The 13,462-nt window shown below is 49.5% G+C and overlaps 1 protein-coding gene across 2 annotated transcripts; it reads left to right on the top strand.

Annotated features, from left to right (window-relative positions):
* Positions 1-6,282: 6,282 nt before the first annotated feature.
* Positions 6,283-13,201, top strand: PRKAG3 (protein kinase AMP-activated non-catalytic subunit gamma 3; the record flags this gene model as incomplete). 2 transcript variants are annotated; one of them, XM_081096099.1, is made up of 12 exons in its annotated part: positions 6,283-6,406; positions 7,235-7,390; positions 7,754-8,106; positions 9,067-9,148; positions 9,569-9,627; positions 9,746-9,791; positions 10,003-10,057; positions 10,247-10,373; positions 10,470-10,635; positions 12,375-12,412; positions 12,595-12,741; positions 13,085-13,201. In XM_081096099.1, the coding sequence occupies 12 exons, from the start codon at positions 6,283-6,285 to the stop codon at positions 13,199-13,201; spliced, it is 1,470 nt and encodes a 489-aa protein (XP_080952225.1). The 2 variants fall into 2 exon arrangements, with proteins under 2 accessions (XP_080952225.1, XP_080952226.1); XM_081096100.1 differs by lacking the exon at positions 6,283-6,406 and adding an exon at positions 6,780-6,839 and having other exon boundaries at positions 7,216-7,390.
* Between the last annotated feature and the right edge of the window lie 261 nt (positions 13,202-13,462).

Below are 13,462 nucleotides of genomic sequence, written 5' to 3'. Positions count from 1 at the left end.
AATGCCCACTTCGCTGTGACCAGGAGAGTATGATGAGCTGATTGGATAAGTCTGAATCAGAGGTATAGTTCCTGGAACCCATAGCTAAGCCTTTTGGAAAACATGTGCTCTGAGATTAGAGGAACTGTGGTTCCCTGAAGGGCCTGTGGGTCCTTGGAGGGCTGCCATGAGAGGGTATAATAGATACTGAGTAGATAAAAGCACCATTTGTCCACTTCAATTTCCACAGCCCACAGAAAAGGGCTCAGTAATGTGGGGCAGACTAAACTACATTAACAAGATTCTGAGTCCGTCTGGAACACGGGCATTGACGCTGCTTAGTTTCAGCCACACACAGACAGGACAGGAGCTGGAGTGTCTGGGGACTGACATGACGGCTGCTCTCCCAGCCACGCTGGCACAGGGGCCACCATTTACAACATATCAGTAAGGGGTCTCATCCAGGTTACTCCCTTGGCCTCCTCAAGCTGTTTTTCTTTCTCTAATATAAAAATAACACTTACAGAGGATCCCGACCCCATGTTCCAGACAAATGAGCTACCCAGAGATGGCAGCCAAATCCAGGCCAGGGCCAGGATGCAGTGCTCTTATCACATCTCCTTTTGAGAGCAAGCCAAGAAACAGGGTTTCAAGAAATAAGATACCACGACCAGAAACTAAAACCAAACACCCAAGGAGTATTTGATTCCCAACCAAAGCCAGTACCTTCTGCTGATTTGCCCTGTCTAAGAGGATGAGTGGGCTGGGATGGCAGCAGGAGCCGGTGTGGGAGCTCTGAGAGGTGAAGGGCTAGGGCAAGGCCAAGAGCTCCTTTCTGACACCCAGAAAATCGCTATGGTTTTAGTGTTGAGCAGTGCTGGCGTCTGTCCCCACTAGAGCCCTCCTCTGTCCCACCCTTGATGCCACCCCAAGGTGACTAGCGAAGAGCCGCATCCTCGTGCCTGCCCGCCTTCAAAGCCTCATAGCTGGAGGTCTACGAGGACCAGAAGCAGACGGCAAGGCAATCCTTCCAGGAACCACTTATGAGCGTATACTACATGCCAGGTCTGTGCTTTATGTACATGAAGCTTAGTGGTTGAAAGTGTGATGCAAGAGCCCAGCAACACTGGGTTTGAGATTTTAATCAAGTTATTTAATCTCTTTGTGACCTGATTTTTCATTTGTAAAATTATAATAATGAAAGTATTTACCACATAGGATTGTGAGGGATTACGTGGGATACTGCACACAACCTTAAGCACTGCATAAATGGGAAGCATCCTTCTTTGCACTTGTAATTTCTAATCCTACCCTGATCCTGCCGTGCAAGTGCATTGCTTAAAGAGAGGTTTGGCTGCTGTAGCAAAGGTTCCGATTGTCCATGGCTTCAACAAAATAGAAGTTTATTTCTCCTTATAATACAGTAGTCCAGGGATAGGTAGGCAGGCCAGCACGAGGGTGGGGAGTTCTATCATGTTCAACTTGCATCTTCTACCATTAGGTTCAAATGGCTGCTTCAGCTCCCACCATCATATCTTAATTCTAGTCAGCAGGAAAAGGGAAATCAACCCCTTCCATCTAACAGCACCCTTAAAGGTTACATATAACATTGCTGCTCAGATCCCATTGGCCAAACTTAGTCATATAGCCATCTTATCTGCAAAGGAAGCTGGGAAATATAATCTTGCTCTTAGTTAAAATTGTAAGGGTTACTAATAGAGGAAGAAGGAGGAGGAAATAGATATTACTCTGCCAGAGTTCAACATCTGTCCACCCCTTACAAGCTCATTAAGCACCCCTCAGAGGGAGGAAAGGCAGGGTTCCAAGACACAGCACCAGTCCAGAGCCTAGGACCTCCGAGGGACCAGGTGCGGATGAGGTCCTCATGGTCTAGTGACTGTAAACCAAAGGCAGGCAATCTGGCCCACCCATTCCTCATAAACAACAGTGGAGAAAGAACAAGATAAACTCAAAACACCCAAAAAGGGATAAATAGACTGTAGGGCATGTATACATATATACAATAGAATATTACTCAGCAATAAAAAAGAACAAAATCTTACCATTTGCAACACTTCAGTGAAATAAGTCAGAAAAAGACTAATACCATATGATTTCTCTTAATGTGGAATCTAAAGAACACTATAAATGAACAAACAAAACAGAAACAGACTCAGAGATACAGAAAAAAGGCTGATGGTTACCAGAAGGGAGGAAGGTTGGGGAACTCGTGAAAAGGTGAAGAGATTGAGAAGTACAGATTGGTAGCTACAAAATAGCATGGGGATATAAAGTACAGCATAGGAAATATAGTCAATAATCTATATATATAAAAGGCTAGATGACCATCTGACTGGCTGGCCATCTGACCAGTCAGTACATATAATGCACACTGACCACCAGAGGGCAGACGCTTGACACAGGAGCTGCCAAGCTGTGGTGACTTGGCAGCAGCGGTTCTTGGGTGACGCACCGCAGAACCAGAGAGGAAGGAGCCTGATTCCTCATGGGGGCCATGTGTTCCACCTTCAGCTGTGGGTTATGTTGTTGCTGGGGCACTGTCGGTCCTGAATCTGGTTTACTGCTGAGCTGTGGTAATTAATTTCCTTTCAAGGTGCACGAATCCGTGCACTGGGCCACTAGTAATGCAATAACTACGTATGGTGCCAGTTGGGTACTTGAAATATCAGGGGGGATACTTTGTAAATTATATGATTGTCTAACTACTTTGCTATACACATGAAACTAATACAAAGTAATACTGAATGTAAACTGTAATTGGAAAAAATTCTAATTATAATAACAAACAATTACATCCACTCAACAAGAAAGAACAGCAAACACCCAGCAGCCACTGGATCTTAACGTTACTAAATCCAGTCGGGTAGGAACCACAAAGCTGCCTCCTAGCCATGGAGTAAGTTGGGCAGTGCCTCTGGCCGCTCCTCTTCTGCTGTCTGGGAGGAGTTCCCCTGTCTACTCTCCCCTGTGGCCTCTGGCATTACCTCCTGGGAAGTTTTCTTTACCCAAGATCCTCTGCAGCTGCATCAAAGAACATATCTGCCTTCTTACAGACCTTACAACTTTCACAGCCCTCCTCCTGCTGGTACAGATTTGGTGGGAGTGGGCATTACTGGGGGTGGGGGTGTCAAACCAGGGTTTGCTGACCAGATTGTGGTTTCTTTGTGAAAACAATATCTTTAAAATCTTAGAAGTCTTCTGACTGGTTCCATATTTGAGTAACCACAGCCAATGAGCTCATATAGAGATAACTTTTATGCTTGAATACGCTGGACTTGGTGTACTTCCTAATCTTTCTCTCACTGCTGGTGGCTATCTGGAGGCCAGCTGAAACAAATATGCTTGGCTCTGAAGGGGACTTCCTTATTCTGCCCACTGAGCCGGCTTGCACTGTTTGCTGAACAGGGTGAGCTTGAGAAAGATTTGGGACCACAGATGCAGCCCTTGCCAGGCCTGCCTGCTCCAAACTACCTCTTAGAGCTAGCCTGAGTGCGTCTGTCTTGTAGGACTTTGCCTGTAGCAGCAAGCAGCAGCCAACAACCACCTCAGTGTTTCTGCTCAGTTTCCATGAGTGTTTACATATGCTTTGCCTTCCAAGGGATCATAGATGACAGACATGTCCTATGTTTGGCTGTAACATAACAGTGGTCACCAGCTTACGTGCATACAATATTTTTCTTTGCTTTCTTCTGTCCATTCTCTAAATCAATGACACTTGTCTTAGGCTTTTAAAGCAGTGCTGCTTCCAGAAACCAAATTTTGCATTAGTTAATGTACATGTTTGGTTGTTGTAACAAAGATCCTTTTTATTTATTTATTTTTTTAAGTGTGGGGAACCCCTAGGACTGGGCCCCCAGGAGTTCTTTTTCATTTTAAAAAGATATATTTTATTGATTTTTTACTGAAAGGGAGAGGGATAGAGAGTTAGAAACATCGATGAGAGAGAAACATCCATCAACTACCTCCTGCACATCTCCTTCTGGGGATGTGCCTGCAACCAAGGTACATGCCCTTGACCGGAATCGAACCTGGGACCTTTCAGTCCACAGGCTGACACTCTATCCACTGAGCCAAACCGGTTAGGGCTTCATTTTTATTTTAATTGATTTCAAAGAGGAAAGGAGAGGGAAAGAGAGATAGAAACATCAATGATGAGAGAGAATCATTGATTGGTTGCCTCCTTCATGCCTCCTACTGGGGACTGAGCCTACAACCGGGGATGTGCCCTTGACCGAAATTAAACCTGGGACCCTTCAGTCCGCAGGTCGACACTCTATCCACTGAGCCAAACTGGCTAGGGCTCAAAGACCCCAATTCAAATGACTTAAGAAAGTTTATATTTCTCTTTTATAAGAGTCTATAGACAATCCAAACCTGGTAGGGTGACTATGAAACCCTTAATAAACATCTTTCATCATTGGTGTAAGATAGCTGTTTTAGCTCCTGCCATCACATTAGCATTCCAGTCGGCAGAGGGTGAAAAGGAGAACTCATGTTCCTTTCTTTTAAGGCCTGACCTGGAAGTTGCTCACATCACTTCCACTCATATATGTCATTGGCAAAATTTAGCCACAAGGCCATATTTAGCTGCAAGATAGATGGGAACTTGTGTTTATAACAGGCAGCCATTCCCACTAAAATTCAAGTGATTCTATTACTAAAGGAAGAAGAGGAAAATAGATTTTGGGAGGCAACTGGTAGTCTCTGCCACCTAATGCTTTTATCTTCATTTTACATTCGTGGAAACAGGCGGGAGAAAGTGAGAAATGCTTGCCAAGGTCATATGGCCAGGCCAAGGGCAGAGCATAAATTTTCATCAGGTCTGCCTGATCCCCAAACAGGCTTTGCATCACATCCAGCCAACAAATTTGATCATCAAGGTGCCCACTGTTTACTTAGAGATAAAAGATATTTGCGTGTGATTCATTATGTAAATGCCAGTCCAGTGCATGCTGAAATGCGTCCAAAGAACACTCACTGTCAGACCATTGCAGTGAGGGTGATGCAATCAGGGAAGACTGAAAGGGAGCCTACTGGCCCTGTAGGTAAACCATATCTGAGGTGGAGGGACCACAGAGTATTGCAAGAGAAGGTGATGGTGTGAGCTGATGTGTATCTGGTTTGTCTGTGAGGGTGGCCTGGGGAGCAAGAGGGGTGGGGGTTGTCCAAGTCTGATGCATCGGATACCTCCAGGGATGGTCCACTTGATCTTTCTACCATTTGAGGTGTCCCATTAGCTGTGCCTTAGAAGTCCCATCATCTGACAGGGATCCTGTGGAAGGAGAGTTGCACTCACCCCTGCACTATCCAAGGCACATGGATGGGCACAGTCTCTTCCCTGCTGTGTTCTTCCCCACCCCCATCCTTAGGCAGGACAGGGGCTTTGAGGGAGGATGGAAAATATATTCAATGAATTCAGCAAGAAATCCAGTAATCCATTACCAAGTGTCCACTCCAGGGCCAGAGACTAAGATGGAAGAGGCTGGAAGAAAAAGAGGAAGGGGAGGGGCAGAGAGAGAGGAGCTAGAGCAGCTGGGTCAGCATTCCTGATTTGGACATTGACTCAGGCCCCAGGAATGCCAAGGAAGGGGGGTGGGCAGCCACCAGAGCCAGGTTGGGATCCTGTTGGCACCAGAAGACATAGAGACAGGAGACACAGCAGGATGAGGGGGTTGGGCTGCTGCACACCTGGACTTACCTTCAAACCACAGGCAGAAACAGGTGTCTCTCACCCTGTGGACAAGTGTAGGTCCCAAGCCCTCAAGCTCATGGCACACCTTCAAGAGGATCATCACAGGTTCCCACCTGCCTGAGGCTCCTGGGTCTCAAATGGGGACGTCCGGACACATATTGGTCACTCTCCCGGAACCACCCACAAACCCCGTATCCCCAGCCTCCCAGCTAGCTGGCTGCAACTGCCCTTTCTAACTCTAACACCACCCCGACTGAAGCTGGTACAAGCAAGAAAGGTAAGCTCAACCCGCCTCTATTTTCCTTCATTTGCCATCTGACAAAGATGAGAGAGGCCCTCAGAGGAGGAACCCACTTTCTAGCCCCAATGCCCCACATTGCTCCAAGCCCCCCCCCACCCCCCCACCCCCCAACACACACAGCAGGGTCCTTCCTGTTTGTCCTCAGAGATCTAGAAGGCGGCCCAGGACCAGATATCAAGATTCCAGGTTGCCCCAGCCCTCCCCACCCTGCCCCCAGGCTGCTGGGCTGGAGCAGCTGAGCCGGTGGACCCCTCCCTCCCAGCTGCCTGACACCCAGAGAGAAACTGATATGGGAGGGCAGGGTGCCAGGAGCCAGGCCCAGAATAGTGCTGCCCAGCCACAGTGGCCAGCACTTGCTCTCCATAGGCCCGGCTGGCCCCATGGAGCCCGAGCTGGAGCACTCACTGCGCACGGTACAGGGGTCCCAGGGAGGCCGTGAGGGGGAATACACCACACTGTGTGAATGTGTGCGTGCGTGTGTGTGTGTGTGTGCGTGTGTGTGTGTGTGTGTGTGTGACCTGACCTGGATTTTCTCAGTATAGAGCATGTGGGTGTCTGTGTGTATGTATTCTTTGTGTAAGTCAGTGTACCTGGGAGTGGTTGCATTTGTTTGTTTCTAGTGTGTATTAGTATTTGGGTATGGGTGTGTGGGTTTATGTATGTTTGTGTGGTGAGTGTTTATATGTTTATATGTGTTTGTGAGGTGCATGTGTATGTGTGTTTACGTGTGCACCGTGGGAAGGGAAGGACCTGTGCTCCAGAACATGGGGCATTTTCCCACCCTTCAGACATTCTTCTCCCCACAGACCCCATCCTGGAGCAGCCTGGTGGGTTCGCAGCGTCAAGGTAGGTGGGCAGTCCCCTCCTGGTGGCCCAGTCTCCTTTCTCTGGGCCCCCAACCTCACCCACTCCTCTAGCCTGGCTTTGGTCTTCCTCCCCTTTTCTTTCTTTGTTCTTCTTTGTTTCTTCTTCTTTTTCCTCACCTGCTCCTTCCTCTTTCAAATGAAGAGAAGGTGGACCTATAGTCTGAAGACCCTGGTTCTGACTTTATCACTTACTGGCTGTGTGATTTGTGGCAAATTGTTTAACCTCTCTAATCTTGCTATGAGGTTTGGATGAGAAAATGTTGAAGAAAGGCCCTTTGAAAGCTTGCAAATATTAAACATTACTACTAATAACATTTTAATTGATTCTGTTATGTTATTTCCTATTAACCAAACAGGCCCCCTTCCCCCTTCCAGAGATGAGCCTCCTGGAGCAAGGAGAGAGCACTCCGTGGCCATCACCCGCCATGACCACCAGCTCAGAAAGAAGCCATCGGAAGCGGGGGGCCAAGGCCTCAGGATGGACAAGGCAGGAGGCTGTGGAGGAAGAGGACCTGCCAGGCCTGGGGGAAGGTGAGGCCAAGACTAGTTCTAGGGAGAATGGGAGGCGGGGTGCACGCAGTGTGAAGCCCCAGAGCCTGGGGCCTGGGTTTTGTCCTTGATTCTTCCAAAACACAGAGTTGGGCCCAACCCTCGTCTTGCAGCCTCAGTGTCCCCACATGATAGAGGAGTACCACATTGCAGAGCCAGGGACTCAACATGGGTTATTCGGGACAGCACCACTGTCTCATGTGACTCCCTGAGACTCAGCTTTCTCATCTGCAAAATGGAGCCCCCAACATCCAGGCTTCCCCAAGCTGCTCTGAGGATAAACTGAGACAGCACATAATAAGGTACTTTGGGTGATGGAATTACTGTCCTCTCCCCCTCAAACAGGTCCCCAATCCAGGCCAGCTGCTCAGTTCATCGGGCTGGAGTCCACATTCCCCAAGGCCACACCCTTGGCCCAGGCTGCTCCCTTGGACATCCTCCCCTCTGAGTGCGCAGTCTCAGCCACCGGCTCCAGCAAAGAGTTCCCAGCCACAGTAGCTTGCAGGTCTGAGCTCAGCCTGGTGGAAGAGAGGCCTGCCCCGTGCCCATCCCCACAGGCCCCATTACCCAAGCAGGGCTTGGACGATGAACTGCAGAAGCCGGGAGCCCAGGTCTACATGCACTTCATGCAGAAGCACACCTGCTATGATGCCATGGCAACCAGCTCCAAGCTGGTCATCTTCGACACCACGCTGCAGGTGAAGCCGCAACTCTGCTCACCTCCATCCTCACGGGGCTGCACCACCACTCACACACTCCAGGATACCTAGCCAGGCCAGGCCTCCCAGCAGGTCCCCTTCCAAGCTCCTTCTTAGCACCCTGGAGACCAGTGTGGGGAGGGCTGCTCCTCTCTGTGAGCAACCCCTAACTGTCATCACAGCTCTGCCACTTAGTATCTTGGGGTCTTGGGTCAGCCACGTTACCTCTCTCGTCTCTACAATGGGGTAGGAATGCAAAGGACTCCTACAACATCCCAGGATAGGTAGGAACACTTTGCAAACCCTGAACGGTGTGGAAGATATTCCAGAATGGCTTAGGGCACAGAGCAGGGGACTCTCATACCATATAAATAGGATGAGCTCTGGCCCCTGTTCTTCCTCTGGCTGAGCTACAACATGCCTATAATTCCATTCGTATCATCACGTGTAGTAAAACAGTGTTTCCCAAAGCATGGCATATGTGTCGTCCACAGTACATGATTTGATTCTAGTGACTTGTGAATAGATATATTTATATTAGTAGCTTTGTATTTATTTTAATATGTATTAGAAATACAAGCAGCATGTTTAGATAGCATTGCTTAGGTAAGGCCAAAATGAGTCAATGTAAAATTTATTTAGATAAAAGTATTTTGTAAATCAACAAAATAATTATACCTCTAGTACTTATATTAGCAAAATTATACCGTGTGTGCCTACACACATATGACTTCTGAGTGGAAACACAGTTGTTTTCACACCCTGGTGCCTGGTGAGGGGATCACCCCAGCGCCTCTGGCCACCAGCAGCCTTATCTCTGTAGCAAACATCCCCGACAGGGATTATGAGAAAGACAGGCTAGCTGGTGTGGAGGAGGACCTGTGAGAAGGGAACGCTGGTCGGGACAGGGGGCCACCGGGGGCAGTGAGAGACTCACCTCGGCTTCTCCCTGGCCCTCAGATCAAGAAGGCCTTCTTCGCCCTGGTGGCCAACGGTGTCCGGGCTGCACCTCTATGGGACAGCAAGAAGCAGAGCTTTGTGGGTGAGGAGGGCTGGGAGGCAGAGGGGTGGGGAAGGGTCCCTCAGAGGAGGGACCTTGTGTGGTGGTTCTGCATGTAATTTTCCCATCTGGGGAGGAGTGACCCCTCCAGCTCTACGATCCCACGGTCCCAGGTCACAGGTGCTCGGTAGAAAAAGGGAAAAGGGAAGGGAAGAACTTAGGAGAATAGGAGAAAGGGTGTGGGGGGAGGAGAGAAATTGGGGGAGAAAGGGAGAACCCCATTCCTCAGGCATGGGGGCGTGGCGGGGCTGCTCTACTCCCCTCCTCCCACAATTCCCATTGCTGTCTCAGTACTAGGACATTGGAGGGCCCAGAGGGGGGCGGGGGAGTCTGGCCCCTCACCCTGCCTTCCACCACAAGGCCCCAGGCTGATGCCCCAATACCCCACTCCCCACCCCACAGGGATGCTGACCATCACAGACTTCATCTTGGTGCTGCATCGCTATTACAGGTCCCCCCTGGTGAGGAATGGGCTGGGAGTCCAGCGAGCACCCATCTGGGTTGGGTGGTGGGGAGTTCAGGGAACCTGGTGCCCCAGGGCCTTGTGTCTGACTTCTGGAGGCCTGTCTATGTCTCTAGGTCCAGATCTATGAGATTGAAGAGCATAAGATTGAGACCTGGAGGGGTGAGCGGTCTGAGGGGACCCGGAAAGGGGCTGAGGGTGTGTGGGTGTGGGACCAAGGAGCGTGGGAGAGGACGGGCTGTGGGGATTTCCTGGACGAAGCAGAGGAAGGGTGACAGGGAGCCCAGGGGGCCTGAGGGAGGGGATGCACTGGTGGGCTATGGGGTAAGGCAGGTTAGCCAGTTCCCTTGGCCTGACTCGGCTTTTTCTTCAGAGATCTACCTTCAAGGCTGCATCAAGCCTCTGGTCTCCATCTCTCCCAATGACAGGTAAGCATCCCAGTCACCCACCTGAGCCTTCTTGCTCTACACGGTCCCCTTTCCCACCCCTCAGTTCTGAACACACCTCTCATCCTGGGAGGCCCACAAGGCAGCTTCAGCACCTGTCCTCCCGCCTAGGGACTGGGATGCACGGTGTCTCTCCCAGGCTGCCTTAGGCTCACTGTTCCCACCCCTCAGCCTATTTGAAGCTGTCTACACCCTCATCAAGAACCGGATACACCGCCTGCCTGTCCTGGACCCGGTATCAGGCGACGTGCTCCACATCATCACACATAAGCGGCTACTCAAGTTCCTGCACATCTTTGTGAGCCTAGGGGTGACCTGATCATTGGGAAGGGGGCAGCTGGGAGCCCTGGAGGCTGCTCACCCTGATGGCACCACCTGTCCCCAACCCAACCAGGGCGATCTGCTGCCCCGGCCCCCATTCCTCTACCGAACCATCCAAGATTTGGGCATCGGCACATTCCGAGACTTGGCTGTGGTGCTTGAGACGGCACCCATCCTGACCGCACTGGACATCTTTGTGGACCGGCATGTGTCTGCACTGCCTGTGATCAACGAAGATGGTACCCACTCCAGGATAGGACTTAGGGGTGCAGGGGGGGCTATGAGGGGCAGAGGTCTATGTGGCATCAGCTCAGGGCCCAGGGTGGAGTCTGGGTTAGAAGTCTCTGCCTGCTTTGAGCCTTGGACCAGTTACTTAGCCTCTCTGTGCCTCAGTTTCCTCATGTATAAAGTGGGCATCTTAACAACACCCACCTTCTGACTTTAAATGATGATTTTATTATTTTTTAACATATTTTTATTGATTTCAGAGAGGAAGGGAGAGGGAAGAGAAAGAAACATCAATGATGAATCATTGATCGGCTGCCTTCTGCACGCCCCTACTGGGGATCAAGCCCACAACCTGGGAATGTGCCCTTGACCGGAATAGAACCTGGGACCCTTCAGTCCACAGGCCAATGCTCTATCCACTGAGCTAAACCGACTAGGGCCAAAGGATGATTTTATTTATTTTATTTTATTTTTTATTAAATATATTTTATTGATTTTTTACAGAGAGGAAGGGAGAGGGATAGAGAGTTAGAAACATCAATGAGAGAGAAACATCAATCAGCTGCCTGCTGCACACTCCCTACTGGGGATGTGCCTGCAACCAAGGTACATGCCCTTGACCGGAATCGAACCCGGGACCCTTGAGTCCGCAGGCTGACGCTATATCCACTGAGCTAGTTAGGGCAATAACCAAAGGATGATTTTAAAGGTTTATGTGCTATCAAATGAACATAATGAGAGGAAATAGTAGATGAGGTTTTTCATTTTAATTCATCCTAAAATGGGCCATGGGACCTTGTCAGACCTCGATTTCTTACTCTGAAAAAGGGTCAGAGGAATTACAAGACCACTTCTTTGGTAAACCATGGTTATAAATGATTTAAAAGTTAAAATTGCCACAATGAAGCTACATATCAAGAAGTATTCTAATTTATTTTTTATCATGAAAAATTTCAAATGCATGAAAATGGTAGAAAACACTATATAATGAATCCCCCATATCCATTGCCTGGATTGAAAGTTAACATATTGCCATAATCAGTTATTTTTCTTTTCTTTTGCTGAAGTAATTTAAAATAAAATTATAGACATCATGTCATTTCATGCCTAAACATTTCAGTTTGCATCTCTTAAAATATTTCCTCTATCACCTAATAAACTATAATTTATTAATGTTATCTAATATCCAATTCTAAATCCCATTTCCCTATTTTCCCCAAGAACAAATACATACAGTTGGTTTGTTCAAACCAGGATCAATTAAGGCCTATATTTTGCTCCTTTTGTCCTTTAAATCTTTTAACTCAAAACTGTTCCCTCCCCCACTTAATTTTTATGATATCGGTGATGAAAAGCCTGGGTCAGTTGTCCTATAGAATGTCCCATCCACCCCCAGCTCTGCCTGTTTGCTTCCTACAGGTGGCCTTTCCCTGGTCCTCTATTCCTGTTTCCTGTAAACCAGAAATTAGATTTAAGACTCTATCAGACCCAGGCTAGAATATTTCATAGGTGACTCAGTGTGCTCATATTGTGTCAGGAGGCATGATGGCAGGTTGTCTGTCTCTGTGGTGCTGTGTGATTTGGGTTCAGATAGTGGCCACCTGATGCTTCATTATAAAGCTAGTAGTCTAAGGCTGGGAAGGGGTGGGTATCGAGGAGTTTATTCCAAAAGCCCAGCCCAAGCCCTTGCACAGCATCCTGGTTCTGATCCTCTTCCGTCTCTCTCTCTCCCCACCCACCACTCCTGCAGGTCAGGTCGTGGGCCTCTACTCCCGCTTCGATGTGATCGTAAGTGTCTGTGGGGAATGGAGGGGAGCTGGAGCTGAGGGTGCTGCAGGGAGGCTGTGGGTGTGAGAATCAGAGTCATCTGTGGGACAGGGGGACCTTTTTGAGTGTGTGGCCGATGATATCCACTGGGCTAGAGCCTGGTTGAAGGGGCGACTAAGAGCGATACTTCCCTCCCTGCCCAGCACCTGGCTGCCCAGCATACCTACAACCACCTAGACATGAGTGTGGGGGAAGCACTGAGGCAGAGGACGCTGTGTCTGGAGGGAGTCCTTTCCTGCCAGCCCAAAGAGAACTTGGGGGAAGTCATCGACCGGATTGTCCGGGAGCAGGTACCCCGTGCCCTTCATACACATTCCTAACACATATGGTCCAATCCTTCTCATGAACTGCTCCAGCTCTTCCTACACATTGGGCACCTGCCCTGTCCTCCTATTTCATGGCCAAGCTCTTGGTGTCCACACTGGTCTGCAGCTGGTCCTGTCCATTGGCCCATGTGCCATGGGCCACAATCGTCTGATCACACAGAGAGGTCAGAACCTTAACGGATTTCTAAGAGGCACCCTCTTCCTCTCCCAGTTATGGCCAACTGTTGTCCCTGATTCTTGATGCCAACCTCACTGGTGCCAGAGCTGCATGGCCCTGCCCCCTTATCCAACCTCTGTGGACCCACAGGTACACCGGTTGGTGCTAGTGGATGAGAGCCAGCATCTCCTGGGCGTGGTGTCCCTATCCGACATCCTTCAGGCACTGGTGCTCAGCCCTGCTGGCATTGAGGCTCTCAGTGCCTGAGAATATGAGTCCTCATTCCCAGACTGCCTTCCACAGCGGAGCCAATGAAGAGAGCCGGGCGTCGGCCTTCATCTTCCCCCACCCCCATTAGCTGGTTCGACTCTGGTTCAGGTAGGCTCTGCCCTGGGCTTTTGGCCTCAGCACCAGCCCCTCGGTCTTTCTGGTCTCCCAGATCTCAGATTGAGGTACCCTGAGGATGGGAGTGGCCCAGCTCATAGCTGAGCAGCCCTGTGAAAACTATGAGTGTCAGGACTCACCATG

The sequence above is a fragment of the Myotis nattereri genome (assembly GCF_964212035.1).
Source record: "Myotis nattereri genome assembly, chromosome: 7".
Classification (NCBI taxonomy): domain Eukaryota; kingdom Metazoa; phylum Chordata; class Mammalia; order Chiroptera; family Vespertilionidae; genus Myotis; species Myotis nattereri.
The sequence above is the reverse complement of the archived record's forward strand: the minus strand, read 5'-3'. Positions and strand labels throughout refer to the sequence as shown.